General features: G+C 34.1%; 2 protein-coding genes across 2 annotated transcripts; one reads left to right on the plus strand and one right to left on the minus strand.

Moving 5' to 3' along the window:
- Positions 1-4,701: 4,701 nt before the first annotated feature.
- Positions 4,702-6,529, plus strand: LOC114423521 (nuclear transcription factor Y subunit B-3-like). Its single transcript, XM_028390313.1, has 2 exons — positions 4,702-5,346; positions 5,495-6,529. The coding sequence occupies exon 2, from the start codon at positions 5,521-5,523 to the stop codon at positions 6,085-6,087; it is 567 nt and encodes a 188-aa protein (XP_028246114.1). The 5' UTR covers positions 4,702-5,346; positions 5,495-5,520; the 3' UTR covers positions 6,088-6,529.
- A 2,031-nt stretch (positions 6,530-8,560) lies between these two features.
- LOC114423522 (cleavage and polyadenylation specificity factor subunit CG7185-like) lies at positions 8,561-14,349 on the minus strand. The gene is made up of 2 exons (XM_028390314.1): positions 11,890-14,349; positions 8,561-9,132 (listed from the first exon to the last, which is right to left on the minus strand). The coding sequence occupies exon 1, from the start codon at positions 14,188-14,190 to the stop codon at positions 12,079-12,081; it is 2,112 nt and encodes a 703-aa protein (XP_028246115.1). The 5' UTR covers positions 14,191-14,349; the 3' UTR covers positions 8,561-9,132; positions 11,890-12,078.
- Between the last annotated feature and the right edge of the window lie 8,000 nt (positions 14,350-22,349).

The following is a 22,349-nucleotide window of genomic DNA, read 5'->3' on the forward strand; positions in this document are numbered from 1 at the left end:
AAAGAATTGATTTTCGTTTATGGATGACATTTTAAAAGTTAATATACATATTTCTGCTTAGATAAAATAAACCAAAATTTTAAATAAATACTAAAAATTACAAACTTGACAATTCCATGAATAAGAAAAAGGGATGTAAATAGTAAACCGTTTGGCTTTACATGGTATATAAAGAGAGGCAAGAAATACTATAAGAAAAGAAAAATAGATGGACAAAAGATGTGTACACACAACTAATAAACTCTAGCTTAGTTAATTTAACATGTGTGAGTTGTTATAAATCTCTAATACTTATCTTTGATTCCTACCAATAAAATACATGTTTACCTGCGATGAGTGTTAGAGAATTTTATGCGTGGATCTCATTGATAGTATATGAGAAGGACTTGGATCCTCTGTAACACTCCTCTTTGAGTCCCTTTTCGGCTCCTTTATCTCCAATGTTATTTTTATCTCTATTATTCTTTGGCTTCCTCTCTTCATTGTTTCTGTATTTCGACTTTCGTTCTTATATTTTGCTGTGGATGCTGAAGAGGATCTAATTTGATAGGAGAATGAGTGAATTTTCAGTTTTTGAGATTTTAGAGTAACAAAAAGATATTTACGTGCAATGAATGACTTATATTTTTTTTGCATGCCACAGGGATAAATTATTAGCTGCTTTTGAACTATTGTATTTTGATTAATCTTCTTATGATATTAAGTGTTATTAATTCTTCTTCTAAAAAAAGTGTTATTAATTCTCTATAATAACTATAAAAAAATTATTCTGTCAAAAAGAACAACTTAAAATTTTTAAATGTATCACATAGAGATTGGTTAAGATGATAAATATTTGATGCATCAAAATCACCTAATAAATTCTCCTATTCAATAGTAGTGAGTAAATTCAGTTTAAGTAACCTATTTGTCCACAAATATTTAACTTTTGTATTCATAACGTCTTAGTTATAACCTTTGCACTTAACTAACCCACCAGAATGAATCTTATTTTCCGAAAATTTTGTAACCAAACGTTTTTAATCATAAAAAAATATTTCACAATTCAACATATGATTACGGGTATACTTGAGTGAATAGTGAATATTTATAAAAAAATAATTTTGACTTAAAGTGAGTTTGAAGTAAAAAAAAAAAAAGAATAAAAACTACACTAACATTTTCTGAAATTTCGTCAAATTTTTATCAATGTGTCTTTTTTTACCGCTACAGTAATGCTCTTTTAATTATTTTAAAAGCATTACATTGACACTTTTTATACATTATACTAATCCTTTAATTATTTGAAAAATAAAATATTATATTGTATACTTCCTATAAGAGAAGTTGTTGTACATGTTGAAAAAAATAGAAAGATCGTGTGTAATTAAAAAAAACGTTGGGAGATATTTGTAATTTAGTCGATTATTTATATTTAAAATAGATCCTATATAGTTATGAAACATCCTTTATTTTCTTTGCTGAAGTACGTTATGAGAGTCATGTTTGATATTACGAAAAAGTTGGTTAAAGAAAACCAAAGAGAGAGATCAAGAGAAAACGAAAAGTCATTCCCACATCACATCATCGACATTAGAAAATTAAAACAATGGTCCATAGTCGGTGACCCACTTAGCAACCCTAATAATGTTTATAGGGGTACTGTTGGCACCATTCAAGTTGCTTACGTGCAAAGTTACAATGCATGTGACCACTGACTATACCTAGAGCCTCCAATTTAAACACTTGAAAACCACAATTATTAATTAATTATTTGTGATGATATTTTCTTCTTCATTGTTTATTCAAGCTGTCCACCAATGGTTGATTCAGTTTATTGTACGAGGTCGGTAACAATTTGTGCAAAAAAGAGTGTTAAACCATCTCAAAGTTTATTTCAATCAATCAATGAATTAAAACACCCAAAAATCATGTAATGTTATTAGGGACTACATTACTATTATTTATTTTGCACCTTCTTATGGTAGATATAATGTATAAGTTTTTCGGCCAATTGGAAAAACAAAATTAAAAGCCATGCATGTATTTGATCTTAAAAAGGTTCTTATGTATACGTTCTTAGTTCTTACACGAAAACAAGGAAAGGGCATACAAATGAATTCGTTTGACATAGAATCACGCAATACCGACACAATAAGAATAGATACAAGAATTGTGAGAAGTAAATTATGATTCTATTCCTAATTACTTATTAGATATTAATTAATCTTACTCAAGTTGATAGTTTTCTTAGAGTGGAGCCTCCGCGTCCACCCAAAAAATAATAAATGAAAACTAAAAACAAAAGCTAAAAAAAAAGTTGAGCTCTTTTTCAAAAAGTTCGGCCATGTTTTTTTTTTTTTATCAATGAGTTATATTATTTAAGTAAATACCATTTTATAATAGTTTTTACAACACTATTTTTCATATTTTTTATTACATTAATTATCTTAGTTATTACATATTTTTCTTTCTTTTCTTCTTATTTTTTTCTCTCTTTTTCATAAAACAAATATTACAAATTTATTGCAAAAAAAAAATTCCTTTTGTCAAATAATATACTAGTTGTTTTTTGTTTAGAAGTAAAGCACACGTTCCTGTTATGAACAGTAAAAAATAGTGAAATGGTCCTACTCTCCCTCTACCTCTAGGGCATCAGTCTCACCATCAAATCTTCATGTACCTCCAATATTCTCATTCTTGAATAACAAATGTTAACATGCACCCAATCTCATATCTCAAAAATTGATGTTAATTTTAACTGGTTTGTGCCCAAATCTTCTTCCACACCACCTAATTAATGACAAGCAAAACAACTCCACCTGTAGCTGCAATGTGAATCTTATGATTAGTAATGGACTAATGACTAAAAAAAAAGAACAAGCCAATTCCACAGCAAACTTCCCATGCATTTTGTTTTAGTGTGCTATTGTTATTATCAATGCCATGTATATTGCATGCCATCCAATTGATTTATAACTATCTAGTTATTAATTTATTATTGAATCGAGATTGATATGTGTACTAGGGATAAATTTTGTTCTAAAAGGAAAATTGATGATCAGTGTATTATCAGTTATCAGCTAATTATATATCTCCATAGACTCCGCCCTACAATAAACAGATCATAAGCTTCGCTTTTGTTATGAAGAGATGATTGGAAATATAGAGAGAATTTGAAAGTATGAAGTATGAACATGCAAAAGTAAATAATAATAATAATATGATTCTATAAAATCATTCTGAATATAATTTTTAAAGTAATTATTAGAAAAATCAATAAATTTTAATTATATGACTTTATAATTGAATAAAAAATTTATATTATCAATATATTTCAAATAAATTCATAAAAAAACTATAATCAAATGATCACATATGTTAAGCTATTTTAATTTTAATATTACATATTCAGCAAATGAATATATAGTTATGAAGAACTGTGACAAGATAAATTACAAAAGCTTTGCTTTGGTGACTTGCAATGCGCATTTTAAATTTGATTAAGTTTAATTTAAAACATAAATTAAGAAGGAAAATATTTTTAAAATGCTTAAAATTATAAAAAAAGAACAATGTATCATTACTTTATATGGAATGTAAAATGTACAAGTTTAAACCTAACAGGAATCACTCAACCGTGATTCTAAGCAAACACTATTTGCAAAGACATTCAAATTCTAGTAGTCACTTAGAAAAATCACAGCCACCACCCCGGAAATAAATATCATAACTATGATGAAATATTATTTAGTCATCAAAGACAAAAACTTTATAGAATAAATTAAAATCTTTTCGATATTATATTGAAAAGAATTCATGCAAGTGGGGTTTATGTCACATGTGAGTATTAGCTTTTTCTTCCCAACAAATTTACTCTCGCTTAATATATTCTTATTGGTTTTATGTATGTTAGTTTTTTTATTTAAAATTATCAAGTTCAATAAAAAAAAAAAATCAGCAATGTTGTGGTAGACGTATCATCAGAAGTATTGCAAAGGATTTTTTTAACCAATCAAGGTTTATGAGTGAAGAGGGAAAAAATATTTTAAAAGATAAATTTCACCAAAACCATTTCATATTACATTGCATTTTTCATTAAATTTTTACTGATAATTCATTTGATTTAATTAAAGTAATAAAACATTGATTTTAAAAATGAACGGACAAAAATTAAACTTTTTAATAATAGAGATTAAAATAAACTAAATAAATATATAATTAAAAAGCAATTTAGTCTATCTTTTTTAACAGTATGTTAACTACTCTTATTTTTAAAATTTTAAATAAAATAATTCAAACTTCAATTATGCATTTTAATTATATATTTATTTCAATATAAATTAAATATTTAATATTTTTCTACATTTATTATAATTATGAATAATAAATAATAAATTTGAAAAAAAATTCAAAATTTAATTAAAATTCCAGGCATATTTGTTTTCATTAAACATAAATAATAAAATGTTTCTTTGAACATTTCTTAAAAAGTATGAACATAAATTTAAATTATTATTTTATATTAAATGCACTTATGTTAATTTATTTGTCTTGCATACACATTTAATGTTATCCTTCTTTATATCTATATTAAACTATATATATAAAGAAAAGATTTTGAAATTTGAATAAGATAAGAGTGTCCAGGTCAGAGGCGAGCACGTGCCAGATACCAAAGCAACGGTCCAGATCATGGAGCACTCACCAAATCCAAGGGCTCCAATTCGTCCGTGGACACTCACACTTATCGACTAACAACGGTCCACAAATCGCCACGTGTCCTCAAGATAAAGCGTTATTAACCCTTCTGATCCAACGGATCCTGCTCATTACCTCCCAAACAAACCCCTCCGTTCCGTTTCACCTTTCCCCTTCCCGCCGGAGCCGCCGTCACCGGTCGCTGGCCACCGTATCCGACCCTCCCAATACACCCTTTCCGAGTCCCACACAAAATTGCACGATTCTGTGATTTCAATTTTCAGGTCTCGAGGATTTCGTTTCAGAAGCGCTTCCATTTGACGCAGAACCACCGACTCAAACCGATTCGCGCCGAGTTCGTGACTCGAATTTTCAACTTCTCATTCATATTCCAAATCGAATTTGAAACTCCGAAGAAAAATTCACCGAACACTGAATCTCAGTTTCCAAGGAGCTTCTTCTACGAAGAGCGCTTCAATTCCACGCAGAACCACCAAGTCAAGCCGGTTCGTGACTCGGATTCTCAATTCCTCGTTCATTCCCGAACGAATTTTAAATTTCGAAGAAAACCGCACCGAACACTGAATTTCAGATTCTGAACAAGTTTCTTCCGCGAAACAGCACAGCACTTCAATTTCACGTGGAACAGAGACAAAGGGATTCGTGGTTCGAATTCTCAATCGATTTTCAAATTCCGAACAGCGAACAGTACTTCAATTTCACGTCGAACTAGTCAAAGCGATTCAAATCGATTTCGCGAACTCGTCCGATATTTTCCCTGCACTGACTTAGTGATTCGTTTCATCTTTCTCAGCGCGTCTTCGATTTTTCCGTTAGTCGATGGCGGACTCCGACAACGACTCCGGCGGCGCGCACAACGGCGGCAAGGGGAGCGAGATGTCACCGCGGGAGCAGGACCGGTTTCTCCCGATCGCGAACGTGAGCCGCATCATGAAGAAGGCGCTGCCGGCGAACGCGAAGATCTCGAAGGACGCGAAGGAGACGGTGCAGGAGTGCGTGTCAGAGTTCATCAGCTTCATCACCGGCGAGGCCTCCGACAAGTGCCAGCGCGAGAAGCGCAAGACGATCAACGGCGACGACCTGCTCTGGGCGATGACCACTCTGGGCTTCGAGGACTACGTGGAGCCTCTCAAAGGCTACCTCCAGCGCTTCCGAGAAATGGAAGGAGAGAAGACCGTGGCGGCGCGTGACAAGGACGCGCCTCCTCTTACGAATGCTACCAACAGTGCCTACGAGAGTGCTAATTATGCTGCTGTTCCTGGTGGAATCATGATGCATCAGGGACACGTGTACGGTTCTGCCGGCTTCCATCAAGTGGCTGGCGGGGCTATAAAGGGTGGGCCTGCTTATCCTGGGCCTGGATCCAATGCCGGTAGGCCCAGATAAATGTGCCTATTATTATTAGTAGTAAGTTAAAAAGAAAAATGTGATATAGTGGTGATTAGACTGAACTAGTTTCAACAAGGTCTAATTTGATTGGTAAAGAATGATGCATCACCTCTTCATCTCTATTCGATTCTTATTGATAAAAAAAAAATTAGAGTGAACTAGTATAATAATTCTGAGAGAGTTGGTTTGTATTCTGATGATGATATTATTATTGTTGATTGCGATATGTATAGTATGACACACTTCTAGGTTCAAAGGCCAACCATCTGTTACTGATTAACTGTTGTATCATAGAAAATAGTGTTGCCTAGTATTGTACCTCTTCTGCTATTTTGTACCCAAATGGTGTCAAGTTTCCCTTTTTTACTTATTGGTCATGTACATCAGTTTAACTCTTTTAGCTTTATGATAAAAAGGAATTCATGCTATGATTCATGCATTGATGTTTGTTTGTTCATTAATAGGAAAACAATAGCAATCTTTCTTTTTTATTCATATAATGTTTTGGTTTTCTGTCAACATTGGTAAACCATGAATAATTGTGACGGTTGTGTCATGAGATTTAATGTTACTTTTATTTATGCTGCGCGGTAAACAAATATGGTGGAAAGATCTTTGCTAAGATTGAGCATTGCATACATAAACACAAGGAAATATTGTTCGCCACATGAATGGTATGAGAATATTTTGGGAGACTAGAAAGAAACACGGATGAGACTTGCTACATCTTTTTTATCATCTAAATGTATATAATGCTTTACTCTTCTTGGCACAAGCATGGGAAACTAAAGATTGGTTGCTTCTTGTTCCTTTGCCCTTTTTCTATGTGTATCTTGTTCAACAATAATTTTATACATTATCCGGACGTAAGAATAAAGTAATTTTGATCATAACAAACCTGACTCCACACCCAGTCGTATAGGAATTTATTCCTTTACATTGAACAAATGTAGAAAATGAAAAAAATTAACATTGCATCTACCATTGATTTAAAATTATAAGATCCTTTAATTTTATTTTTTCACTTTGCATACCAAGTCTATCGGTTCTTATATATACAAACTCAGCGGAACTTAATTAAACACAAAGAAGGCATCACAACTAATTGAAAATAGGCTGATAACTGATGCATGAAATGTATACCTACCTAGCTTTAACGTACGGGATTGTGTTGAGGGGTTACATTATTTTCTCTATCCCCTTTCTTCTGTATCCAAGTCGTTCAAGATACAAAGTTGGTATGTATCTAAACAGAACATACTTTGTTCTTCAAGTTTAAACCCTTACATTATAAGACTAGAATAGGTTTCACAAAAATAAAAAAAGATGGGGTGAAAACCAAAACAAGTATAACTCAGTCAACTTGCAAAGGAAACGTTCAATCTCGGGAACATCGGAAAGGGAAACAGAATAATAATATAAGGACAGAGAAAACCCCAATCTTGGAGAATATATACCAGTAAACATATCTGACAGAAAATAAATCATTTGATCAAATCAATCATACTAGATTACCACTATTACTTCCATGGGCAACAATAAAAATAGAAGGCTGCTAATGGAATTGAATAAGCAATCTCCTTCAAAGTAATCAAAAGCTCTCTTAAAGCTAAAACCTACTTAAATGACACAGATCCTACACAACCGTATGAAGAAAACAAAAACTATCATACTAGAGGCATAAACAGAGCTAATGGTATAATTAGGGGCATAAATTGACCACTTTTAAATGGAAATAACTAGCACATTCAAATTATATTTTTTATTTTATTTTATAAGAATCAATTGATATTTTGGAAGTAAAATAGGATAGAAGAAAAAATAACACATAAAAACTGTAAACTAAGCAAGAGTTGGAAGTAAAAAAGGATTAAAAAAAAAATCTAGTGTCAATTTTAACAAAATAAAAGATTGTGTATATCTGTCTTCTAGTACGCATAAAACAAACCCTAGGAAACAGATGTCTCAAAAAATTAAACAATATTTGAACATGACGTCCTGTCATATAAAAAAGGATTATTCCAAGGAACATCATTTTATTTCAGCAGTTTCTAGAACAAGTTCAATACATACTTTCCGAAGTAAAATAAGCAATGGAAAAGGAAGTTAATCTAACATAAGTGCTTGCAACACACTCTTTCTCAACACTCTTACATGTCTATTTATTAAAAACTAAAGATTCAACAAATAAGGACTGAGACCCTCCCAATTTTAAGATTTTCAACAAATTTCAATTAATAGTATAAAGTATGTAAGAAAAATGTGTTGGAGAGTGTATTGCTATCATTTCACTTTATATAATATATGAAACTTTTATAATAAACATTATATCTTTGAAAAGTGAAAAGACTAAGCATCTTCCTCTCTATTAAAAGCATTCAAAAAACAGAGAACAGAAATCAATACTATATGGCCCTCCAATCCTCAACAGTTGGATTCCATTAGACTAGATATAAAAAAGACAAGACCATAAAACAAAACTGGATCTGGATTCGACCTTTATCAGCAAAGTTAATATCAATATATACACGAAAACATGTACAACCCAGCTTTGAATGATTACAGTGATCAAATGGTTAGCTCTCTACATACACAATATTTGCATGCTACACCGCTGCCATGCTAACAAAATGTGAGGGAGAAAACAACAAAAAAGAAGTGGGGGAAAAATGATACAACAGCCAGCCAAAAGGTGGGGGGGAAAAGATACAACAGCCACCCAATAAGAAACGGCACATTATCAGCATCCTCTGCTAAATCCTAGTACATATTTCAAACAATAAGTTCTAAATAATCTGACACATTTCAGACTTCAGCAAGTTAAACCCATTACATCAACACTGATGGTTTAATTAATCATGTGCTAATAACTGAAACATAAATTCAAATCAAAAGCTAATACTTCATAGCAAGAGTTCCACTTCTCAATGTATGAATGTAAGAAAAGGATTGTCATGACTTGAATCTCCATCATTGAAGAGGCTTGATCCCCATCACAACCCAGAGTTTGAATGAACAGTTTCCTTTCTCAAAACAATTGTCCTACACAAAACAGAAACCCATAACAATGACAATTGTTTGCAATTCAGAAAGCATCAACAGAAAGAAGAAAAAGCACGTATAAATCATACAAAAAGGGGGAAAAAATACTTCAAACCAAGGGTTTTAGACCATACAAATGCATATAACTACAAATTTTATTAGAAATATTGATGTTCGAATATCTAAAAGTTTTTGCCTCAGAAGGAGGAAATGATGCATGATACATTATAGGACAATTGTGTTAACTTATTGTTGGGGATCTTTTCTTGTTAGAGACTGGGCATTTTATCTAATCTGTAGTAAATAATTTGTTCCCGCAATACAATTAAGCAGGTTAAGTACTGATTCCAACTATATAGAGGTTAGTGCTTTGTCTTTGACATCATCTAAAAGAATTAATTGAAAGTCACCCTACTTTCTTTTTCCTCCTTCCATGCCTAAACCTTATACTTTTAAGTTTTAACATGGCAAATACCATCCTCCATAACCTAAAAGCCATTATTTTTCCACTTGCAAATTCCAAGAAAAACAAAATTTTGAACTCCCAAGTTTGGTATACACAGTTTTCAACAACCAACAATAACAAACGCTTTTCTTTTAAGGTTGGGTCAACTACATGGATTGTTGAACAATGTCATTGTGTTATGTCAATAACCAGTTCCTCAGAGATGATACCTAGGTCTAGTCCGTTTTTAATAGTTATACATTATACTTAGTTTTTCTTGTCCTTCCTCCACCTATAATTTTATTTCATTTCCCTTTGGCCATGCACAAATTCCAGGCAACAAACCCATATATTTTCTTCCACCTATGCTACTTTCTCTCTCCTCCCACAACTGACCATATCATATTAACACATAAAGAGTGGGTTTCAGCTCCAACTGACCCTACTATCATTCTTGCCAATCCCAACTTGGCACAATACTAGAAGGTCACTATTGCCAAAGCTACTACAACCCACCAAACAATGTACTAGGGTTAAAATATCTACAAAATACCTTAGCAGAAGAGAATGAAGCATAACACATTAGAATTGTGTTAGCTTGTTTTTAGGGATCTAATGTTGATAAACTTAAACTTATTCTTAAGGATTTTTTCTTATCTTTAGTATGACATTTGTTCACCATTTGCACAGTTAAAAGTCAAACACTTGACTTGTCTCCTTTATAAATAGGGGTTGACTGAGTGCTTTGTCTACTGTATAGCCTAGTCCATATTATTAATTATTAATCTAATTACATATTTAAGATATAGGCAAAATTCTCCTTTATCTCTTTTTTCCCTTCCCTTCCTAAAACCCACAATTTCAACAATGCAAATCATTCAAGAATGGCCCTAATTTCTCAACCCTTTTAATATCCATGTCCAAAGATCCTACTACAGCTTAGGCTAGGTATTTTTAAGGGAACAACTTGTGAAAACTATATCTCAAACAAATACCTCGACAAGTGTTAAAAATATAGTCTAAGGAAGGAAGTTAAGCAGTGTTCTTGGTAATTTAAAAATTTCAAGGGAAAAACTATATTTGGGCATTCAGCAAATCCAGAAAGTCATGCAATTACAGACCATTTGAAGCTTCAATGTTTACATATTATATGCTCATCCCAATATCATAATTTATTACTCTAGAAACATGTAGCCATGGATCCATATGTAAAGACATACATTACCAAATATAGAACTTTGATATACAGCAATCCAAGTGTAGATATACCACTTATTAGACATAAGGGAAGGGTACTGAACAGCCAGGGAAACTAGTTACTAATATGCACAATGAGAAGCTGCATAGCTGACTCCTTTAGTTTACTTTACATAATTAGCCCAACAAAATAAAAATAAAAAATCATGACCGTAAAGTGTTTAGCAGACAACATATACATTTCCATTTCATCCAGAATCCATAGTCAAACAGCCACCTGGTCCAGAAGCAGAGAGGTATGAAAGTGATACAGCATCATACCGGGGATCACAGAGAAAGAAAAAAGCTTCAAATGCATTTGGTGGAACTCATGCAGAATTTTAAGCAATGATGATAAATAGAATAAAGTGCACAGATAAACAAAAGAAATACAACAATTAAACATTAACTAGACAATGGAAGAAAGGAAATTTTAAATTAAAAAATAATAAGAATTTATTTAGATAGATAAAGAGTTAAAGACGTTAGTGTTAGATAAGAGGGAAATAAAAAAGTAGATAAGAAGTTTTCCAAAAGAAACCACAAAGCAGAAGGAAAAGAAAAAGGAAACTCCTCACATAGAAAACCACAAAACAAATAAGGGGAAAACAAAAGGACTCCCAAACCCTCTATCTATGAAACACCCACAACAAAAGCAAAACACAGATACCAAAAACAATATCATGATAATATTTAAAACTAAAAGTTTCTTATTGAACCTTATGATACATATTGATAGGCTTCTCATTTGTTGGCTATAGTTTAGTACTTTAGTTGTAGCCATCTAGGATGCCTGAGCTTATACTTCTGGGCTCAGTTTTGAAAAGAAAAAAAAATGCAAAAATTAAAAGGCTTGATCTCAATCATGCTAATTCCTCCTTTGGCCTGGGCCCTGCAGAAATCTACTAGTTAAAAACTCTAAACAGTCAAGCAGTAATCTTCTCTAGATTGTTGTCATGTCATCTATGGTTAAAATAATCTCAGCTCCCAACTGGTTCTATAACAGGCAGTGAGCTCATATCACAAATCGAGATGTAATAACACAAGCAGGCTAAGAATTGAAGTCGCAAACTAACCTTTCTCAGAGAAGAAAGAAACCATGCTCCTAACAAGAAGCAAATAGAACAAGTGATTGAAATAAAACAGCTGCTCAACAACATCTGGGCCCCAGACAATCTAAGCAAATGACAAATCCTGACTTTTTGGACACTGTTGTTTCCTTCCTCAGTGGAAGTGTTCAGAGAAATAACAGCCAGCAAACATAGTTATTCAGAGGTAAGCCTCCGCCTCTTCCCATAATCAGCATCTCTTGGCCTAGAATGGTGTTCTTCCTCTTGTGATAATCGTGACTTGCTGTGCATCCTTGATGATCGTCCCCTCTCCCACTCATCATCATGCTCTGCCTCCCGGTCTCTGTACCTATGATGATCTGCATACTTGTCCCTATCTTCTCTGTGCCTGTCACGCTCACGGTGATCCCTTTCGCGGTCACGATCACGGTCTCGAGATCGTTCACGGTCACGATCACGAGATCGTTCTCGGCCCGTTTCTCTATCATCACGATGCCTTCTTTCAGACCATTCATGGTCATGGCCCATGTCTTTTTCTTTAGGTGCATCTCTTTCATATCCTTGATCTCTATCATCTCTGTACCTTCTCTCAGAAGTACCAGACCAGTCTCTTTCCGAGCCTCTATCTTTCTCCCTCATAGGCCACCCAGCTCTATCATGACTCACCTCACCATACTGATGGTCAGATGCAGCTTCCTCCCCATAACTGGACTCTCCAGCCTTCCCACCACCAGGCTCTTCACCACCCCATCCACCCATATTTGGATCTGACCACATTCCCATATTAGGACCATCCATGCCTGATCCGGGCATCATCCCCATACCATTAACAGGCATCCCTCTTCCGAAAAAGGCTGGATTAACATGAGGTGCCACTCCAGGCAAACCAACACCTCCAACACCAGGGAATGAAGGCAAAATCCCAGAAAATGGAGGCGTCGGAGCACCGGGAAAGCCTCCATAGCCACCCATTCTACCCATGGGACCACCAAATGCAGGATCAAAACCCTGATTCATCATTGACTGAGGATGCAACATTGGAGGGGTACCACCCATACCCTGTCCAAATCCGTTTCCACCATGGCCCATTATACCTCTACCACCCATCCCACCACCTCTATTCCTCATTGGATTAACAGGCCCTCTATTCCCCATACCAGGATTGTTCCCTCTCCCCCAGTTACCTCCTCCTCTTCCATAACCTCTATTCCCTTCTCCACCTTGGTAATTACCAACTGTCGAAATATTACTCCCGCCAGGCTTAGCCCCTGCATCAGCAGGCCCCCTCCTTCCCTGAGGAACAGCAGAAGGGTTCATCTGCTGATTCCTATTTATCTGAGCCTCCCCCATTTTCTTAACTGTAAAAGGCGATGCAAACGCAACAACACACGGCCTCCCATTAAAAACATGCCCATTCATCCCTTCCTTACAAGCAGTGGCAGCAGAAGGGTCAAAAAACTCAACCTGACAATACCCCTTCGACTTCCCACTCGCCTTCTCATCGAAAAACTTCACCTCCTTAACAGGCCCATACTTACTAAGCTCAGTTTCAAGCTCAGCATCAGTAGTCCACCAATGCAAATCACCCACAAACAATATAGTACCACCAGAACCACCAGCAGCACCACCACCACCACCACCTCCAACTCCTCCAGTATTAACACCACTAACAGCACTCACACTGTTCCCAACACCATTTCCACCAACCCTAATAACATTCCCTCCTCCTCCACTACCACCACCACCACCTTGACATTGTCTCACCAAACCCTCATTTCCCACACTCCCAACAACCACACCAGGTGGTTGCTGCCCAATCCCCTGCACTGCAGCACCATCATTCCCACCCTGATCCTCAATTTCAGTCAGTTTCCCAGATTGGTTCCCTAATTCAACCCTAATCCCACCTTTGGAACCCACATCGTTCCCTCTAAACCCTTGATTCTGAAACCCATCAACCCTCCCAGAAACCCTAGATTCCACAACCCCGCTTCCACCACCACCGACACCCTCTCCACCGCCACCGACACCCGGTATCGAGACCCCAGCGGCATCCGGAACCGCCGGCGGCGGCGGCGGAGGCTTCTTTTCCTCGACGTCGTCGTTTCGAAACCCCGAATCGTCGTTCTTGCGCAACGATTGAAGAAACCCTTCGCCGACGTTGACGTCGTTGTAAAGATCCTCGTAATCGTCGTCTTCTTCCTCGCCCAAGAAACCGTCGTCGGCGACGGCGGATATAGCTTCGTTACGGTGGAACTGATCCATGGGATCGCCGCTCTCACCGTAGCCTCCCTCGGCCTCGTCCATTTTTGGGTCTCTTTCCTTTAGCTTCTTCAAATTAGGGTTTGCAGTGAGGAGTGAGACAAAGAATGGAGTGCAAGCATGTGAAAATGTAAACGCAGCGTAGAGAAGAGAGATATGCGATTTGTTTAAGAACTAATGTAATCAAATCTAATCACAATCTAGATAATGCATTTCATATACACTTCTATAGCCATTAGGCACACACCCCCAATACATCTTACTTAGACACACCAACCAATGCTACAATGACACATGGCATAGCTCGTCTCGCTAACTAATAATGAAAAGACACGTGTAGAATATAAAATAACCATAACCTTATTTTTGGATATAACAAAAAATCGACAACAATTACAACATCTCATATTTGTTGTGAACTTATATATTCAATGAAAATGAATGTGGAAAGATTACCATGCGAGAATCATAGAACTATTACTTTATTCCATGGAAGTCTTGTGTGTTCCTCAATAGCTAAGAATATCCCCATTGGAGTTTCTTCTCGAATATAATGCAAGGTTGAGGTTTGTTTTAGAATTGCATTTTTCATCCACAAATCTATGCTTCTTGCACTTTACCCCTATATATCAACAATTGAAGCATTATTGTGTCATTGTCATTCAAACACATTGAGAAATCAACAACCGTGTATTGATTCACTTGAGTCTAAGGGTGGAACTTGAAAATGGTTATTTATATGTCATTGTAGGGAAATGGCAGATCTTAGTATGACTTTCACATCTGCCAATTTTGACCAAAACTTCTACAGATATAGTAGGTATTACAGGATAAGTTGCTTTATTCATGCTCATACATTGTTTAAGTTTAACTAATTCAACTTCCCCTTCCATTGATGGCAAGTTCATGATGTAATTAGATGCAACTTCTTTTAGTGGTATTAAGATGAAGTAGATGATGAAAAATGATCTTATAATAAGACAAAGAAGAAATATGGTTCTACTTCAAAGTTTCTTAGGCAATAACAGAAAATGAAATAAGCTCTTTTTGGTTAGTTGAGTTTTTGCTTGTGATGAATGTAAGTGTGACAATGATATGATTATTAGGCAAAAATGTTCATGCAAGTGTTATGTATTTGCAGTAATGCTTCAATGAATTGAAAAACAATTTAAAGCCAAATCTCATGATCGATAAAAGAAATTTTAAACAAGTGAATTGATCCAAGACCATATAGCCTTTCATGGACATTCCACACAACTATCAAAAGAAGGAAAGAAAAGGAAATAAGTGGTTGCGTCTCTATGGTCCTAAAAGATATGTTTAAATAAAGACTAATAATTGGTTAACTAAATCCTACCCCAAAATATAGGTCCTAATTAGCCCAATTACAAATTAATTCCACAAAATCTAGTTAAGTTGCAAAGTAAAACCTTCATGGTCGTGTTATTCTAGCCAAAGGAGAAAAACCTCTTAGAGTTGAGGATATCCGATCTAAGCTAAGCAAGTTGTGGAAACCTCTGAAGCAGTGGAAGGTGATACCTCTTGGAAGAGGGTTCTACGAATTTGGGTTCTCCTCTCAAGGGTTGTATGGGTTGCTGGTACATGGAATTTGCAACCAGATTCTAATCCTAACAATATGAAACAAACCCATACTCAGTGTTGGGTTAGAATTCATGACTTGCCTCAAGAATATTTGAGATCGCAACAAGCCCAGGCACTTCAATAGTTCTTGATGAGGCCACCCACAGCAAGAATTTTGGACATTTTGCTCGAATTCTTGTAGATGTAGATCTGGCAGAAAAACTTAATATTGAGATTCTTGTTGAAAGATAAAGATTACGCGTTCTATGTTGGAGTAGAGTACGAAAGACTGCCAATGTTTTGTGATCAATGTCATGTTGCAAACAATCGAATAGAGGAAATCAATAGAAATATGCTCTATTCAGGCATGTGGCTCAACAACAGAAGGCTATTTATCCTTCTCTGGTAGCTAATGTTAATGATGATGGCCATTTAATTGATGGAAGCAATCGTCATTTTGCCTTAGAAGATGTCGACAATGACTCTGGTAGTCATCATTCTGTAACTCAGAGTCTTGTTGTTGATTCTCAAGCAACCGAAATCTAGGAGTACCCCCAGCTACAAACTGCTCTTATCCCAGCAAATTCTGCATATATGGAAGATTTAAATCTTTGGCCTATTTAAGTACAACGGGATTTCAAGCTTCTCTCTAAATTTTGGACATATAATGTGGATGAAAACATAATAGAGGAGCCTAGGGAAAAGGAGTTCTCCACTGTCACTTCTAAGGGAAACAAGAAAAAGATGAATGTTAAGCAAAAGGCTTCATCCTCCAACTAGACTGCCAGAAACCGTTTTTTGGTCGGAAAGAAACTACTTTGACATTAGGTTGATCTTATAACATTTTGGTGCTTTTGGTAATCCTGTAATCTTTTTGTACATGATAGACCAGCTTTATCCTTTTCAAGTCTAGGCTATGTTCCGCTTTTTCTTGCCTCCTGGGTTTGGTTTTGCCCCCCTCCCCCCATGGCTTTTGCTTCCTCTTTCCTTCTTTTTATGAATTCGGTCCTTCGTGTTTAAAGAAACAAGGAGGAAAGGTCAAAATAATTAAAATCCAAAAACTAACTAAAATTTACATTAAAACCCAATATGTCAACCAAAATCTTAGGTTACATGAAATAACTAACTAACCAAAATAATATACTCAAACTAGACTTATATTTGTTACATAAAATCTTAGGTTTCTTGTGAAAATAAAAAATTTGAATTTGGTTGGAAGGAGACACCATATAATAGGTGATCAATCAAGTTCTCTAATGAAAACGAGTTTTCGACAAAATCAATGAATATTTAACAAAAATACCATAATGATTCAAAGATATAACTAAAAATTAACTATAAAAGTACAAATATATAAAAAAAAATGTTAATGTATATTTTACCAATATACAAAGTCAAATAATATTTCGTATCAATGTCATAGTGAGTTCATTAATTCACCAAATTTCTTTTTCACAAGATTTTGAGGGAAAAATGTTACATTAGTGTTTTGGTCCTCTAATTTATTATTTATGTTCGATTTGATCCTTTATTTTTTATTCAATTTAATCCTTTAATTTTTAAAATTGATTTAATATGGTCTTGCCATCTAAATTAAACTAACCGTATTAGAAAATGTGTATTTTGTGGCGGTTTAAAATTACTTAGTGGTGATAAAACTGCCACAAAGTATAATTGCATAAGATTGTTGACCCAATTTAGATGATAAGACTAAATTGAATGGATTTTAAGAATTAGATAACCAAATTAAAAAAATAAAACAAAAATTAGACAACCAAATTAATTCTAAAATATAAATTAGAGGAAAAAATTAACTTAACAAAAAAATGTTCACATTGTTATTTCTTCCCTTTAAATATAGTAAATAAAAGTTAGAGATAAAGAAATGATTTCTCATGGAATAAGTTAGCTTTCATTCTTATGCTAATGCTAGGGAATAGTCATGATCCTTCAAATTTACATCTACATGATTGATTAAGTCAAATATTTGAGAAATGGCACCTGCAACAACATAAGCAGAAACATGATCAATATTTAAGCAAATCAAATAATTTTTATACAAAGAGTAATGAATTCTCATTTAATAACTAAAGTTTAATGTTAGTTTCATACGAGGACTAAAACATAAAACTTATTTTAGTATCTAATATATTGTATATCACATAAGACTTCTATTGCATGCGTCAACATTCATTTAGTCCAATTATAACATAGTCAAACAATAGGGACAAAATGTTAATTTCTTATAAGGATCAAAATTTAGAATTTTCTGATTCAGATATTAACTCAATCTCATAAATGTGTCAACTATAAAAATCAAATGATTAATTTAACCTAAGTATAATATATCATAATCTAACATAATTCATGGTCAATTACTATCTTTTTATCCAATTTAATAGTTAATTTTAGTTGTGTTGAATGCCATATCATCTTTTTACTATTTTTTTCAAAGACATAAATGAGGCTAATTGACCAAACAAGAGAATTTTTATAATGAATATAAAAATAAGACTTTTTTTTAAACCTAAATATGTTTATCATATCTAAAAAATAGATCATTTTCAATTTACTACTTAAAATTAACTTTTGGTCATCTATGTACCTGAAATTTATTTTTATTTAGCACCTTTTGTTAGTGTCATTTTGTTAAGTGATAACATGACAGATAGAGTGTCACGCCATCAAGTATAATCACTGACGCATCAGTGCCACATCATTTTTTATTATTTAAAAAATTCAATTTTCCTTCTTCCCCTTCTTCCTTCACCTCCCCCCACCCCCAACTTTCGCTATGTCATCGTCTCCCCCTTTGACAAAGTCTTCGGTGAGGGCTACCTCTACGCCCAAGGCACCACTGCTGCAGAGGTCCAAGTCGTCAACACCGTCGACGAACTTTGCGGTGGTGCCACCGCAAACCTCAAAATGGAGCTTAGCGACTGCCATAGTGACCACAACGTCGTCTGTGATATGCTCCAGGTTCTTCTTCACCTTTCTTCTTCTATTTGTCACCAAACCCACATGTGTGTGTTACAATTACAATGTTGTTGTTTCTCACAAATATGATGTTCTGTTGTTGGGCTCTAGTTTGTGTTTTGTAGTTGAATGATCCTACCTTGTGTGTGAAACCAAACTAAGGAGGGGTCAAAAGGGTTATGATTGGAATATGAGGCATCCCTTGCAACATCTCCATGGCAATGTTGTGGTGGTGTGGGGTCAGACGACGGTGGTGGTGCAGGGTTGTTTTTTGTTGGAGAAGGGGAAGAAGGATAATGGGAAGTCACGTTTTTTTTAATAATTAAATAATAAATAATAACATGACTTCAATTTGACTATGTGTTAAGTGATTAGACTTGGTGACGTGACACTTTGATTATTATGTCATCACTTAACAGAATGAGATTAACAACGAATATTACATTAAAACATAAAAAAATCAGGTACGTAGAAGGCCAAAAATGAATTTTAGGTAGCAACTTGAAAATGACCTATTTTTTAGATATGAAAAACATATTTAAGCATTTTTTATCAATGAAAATCAAAGATAAATATATTAAACTCCCTTAGTAAAAAAGAGTTGAGGAATGTTAGCATCACTCTCTATGTCACTCTCCCTCAAATATTTTCTTTATGATTAGTTGGAATTATTGAAAATCGTCAATTTTATTAAATTTTTATACTCATCTCTCTATTAATTTTTTTATCATTATAACCTCTCATTTAATTAGAGATATTTTAGTCTACAAATAATTAATGCAAGAGACATTATGAATTGAGTATTATAAAAAATATGAAACACCACTTTTAATTTGGATCTTATAGATAGAACCACATTAAATATTACTTATGTGAGCCATTTTTTACCTAGTCAAAAGGTCAACTTGTAATCAAATTTATGAATTTCGTACTAAATGAAAGTCAAAGGTTAACTCACCAATCACATTGGCCTCACGTGACATGTGATAAGCGTTATCCATACGTTATTTGTATACTGAAATCACATAGCAATTATCTCATTTTCTTCTCTTTTATTGTTTATTTTATGTTAAAACAATAAGAACTTATGAATTTAATACTAAATGAAAGTCAAAGGTCAACTCACCAATCACATTGGCCTCACGTGACATGTGATAAGTGTTATGCATATGTTATTTGTATACTAAAATCACATAGTAATTATCTCATTTTCTTCTCTTTTATTGCTTATTTTGTATTAAAACTATAGGAACTTAGCTTCTTTTGAGTTTTTATCCAGAAGATGCTAAAGTTAATGATTTTTATAGTAATTATTGTTATATTTTATAGAGTTGTAACAAAGGCCTAGAAGAGGATTCATGAATTGAAATGTCGCGCTCAGCGAGTCAGAACCGCTTAGCCCAAGCAAGTCGCTTAACACAAGAAGCCACATTGAAAGACAACTGTCACAAGCAAGCATTCTAAGCGCGCATCCAGCACTTAGCGCGCAGCCACTTGATCCAACTGTACAAATGTGCTCAGCGCAAGTGTTGCGTTAAATGCACAAAAGAGTTCTAATTGGTCAATCAGTTGGTGAAGCATATAAAAAGGAAATGAAACATTTGTTTCCTTAACAACGAAGTAACAAAGAAGTAGAGGAAAGCAAATAAGCCAGTGCAAGGAAAATCCATTTCTGGAGCTCTGGTTGATCCATTTCTCTTCCCTTTCATCTCACTTTTATATTTGTAAGTCTCTCATAACACTAAGAGACTAAAACCACTCGTTGCTAGAAGCTCTACAAACTAATCTCTCTTTGATGTAATGATTCTAAACCATCTTTTAATATAATGTTATTATTATTCATCCATGTACTTATTCACATACTTATGGCTTGATCATCCATCTTTATATACTGTTTTAGGATATAAATATTGGGAAATATTTGTATGCTAAGAACTTGAAAAGAATATTTAAAGGGAGTCATATATAGGGATAGAGTGGTCTTTTTTAGTTTATTCATGCATCTTTGCTCTTAATGTAAATCATTTAGTAATCAATTATCAAGGGATCGAAAACGATATTAAGTGATTTAGGTTCTTTCACTTAAGGGATCTTAGTTAGAATAGACTAATAGATGTGGGAAATCTATTAAGATTACATCAAGAGTAATTTTGGTAAGCAGAGCCCCCAATACGTTCCTTAACTCATCATAACACCATCTCACAACTTCGAGCATTTGTGTTTCTTAACCTTCATCTTCCTTACTTTGTAGTTAATTCCTTTTAGTTTATACTTGTAGTTAATCAATCGATTTGAATCACTAATTATTTAATTGTTAGATATACATATAACTTTGAGTACAAGTATAGTCCTTGTGGGATTCGATACTTGATCTTACCGTTTTATACTCTTTGTATAACTTGATACACTTGTCAAAGAGACAACAACATGCCACTATGCAAGAATTAATAACAATATACAAAGCAAATCGCCACATAGAGAGAGAAAGAGAGAGAGAGGTTAGCTTTCACGTTAGGATTTGAGTTGAGGGGTTATGAGATTAACACCTCTATATCCCATTTCTTCTTTGTATCTAAAGTCGTTCTAGATAGAAAGGTTGGTGTGTATCTAGCATAACATACTTTGTCCTTTAAATATAAATTGTTCCCTTATAAGACTAGATGGGGGTGATTACCAAAATAAGTGTCAAGTAAACTCACAAAAGAAACGTTCAATTTCGGGAACATCAGAAAGGGGTTTCATTATGGCGGATGTATCTATTACTGCGTTTTCTTGCGGATTCTAGTGTTCTTTTGGGGGGTTTCCCTTTCATCAAAAAAATAAATTCGAAAGGGGTTTAATAATAAAGAACATAGATAACCCAATCTTGGAGAACATATACTTGTAAAGTAATGTATAGACCGAAAATAAATCAATAAACAATCATCATGCATTAACAATCATGGGAAACAACAAAATAAAAAGTGCTAATGGAATTTAATAGGCAGTCTCCTTCAAAGCATTCAAGGCTCTCACAAAACTAAATTAAACATAGTAATTAAATGATAAATAAAGAAAAGTAACTCTTACAGAGATAATTGTATTCACTACTTCATAAAAGCACACAGTTCCTACACAATCGTATAATTTAAACACAAACTATCATACAAGGGGCATAAGCAAAGCAAATGGTATAACAGGTAGAGGCATAAACTGACCACTTTTAAATGATTAACAGACACATTCAAATTATATTATTATGTGAGTAAAAAAGGATACGAGAAAAAAAAAAAAACTATATAACTATTCTAAGGAGGAGTTGGAAGCAAAGAATAAGGATATCATCCCATGTCAAATTTAACATCTAAAATCGTATTCAGATTGTGTCTATCTGTCTTCAAATAGACATAAAATAAACCCTAAAAAATAGATTTAATGTCTATCAGAAATTAGACACAATATTTGAACATGACCTGTCCCACAAATAAAAAGATTATTCCCTGGAACATAAATTCATTTCAGAAATTTCTACATTTAATATATACTTTTGGAAGTAAAATAAGGTGCGGGGAAAAGAAGCCAATATAATATAAATCAAAGAGGACTAGAAACATACTTCTTCAAACACACACCCTTTATTTATTACAAATTACAAAATTGCTACGAAT

The sequence above is a fragment of the Glycine soja genome, chromosome 8 (assembly GCF_004193775.1).
Source record: "Glycine soja cultivar W05 chromosome 8, ASM419377v2, whole genome shotgun sequence".
NCBI classification, from domain to species: domain Eukaryota; kingdom Viridiplantae; phylum Streptophyta; class Magnoliopsida; order Fabales; family Fabaceae; genus Glycine; species Glycine soja.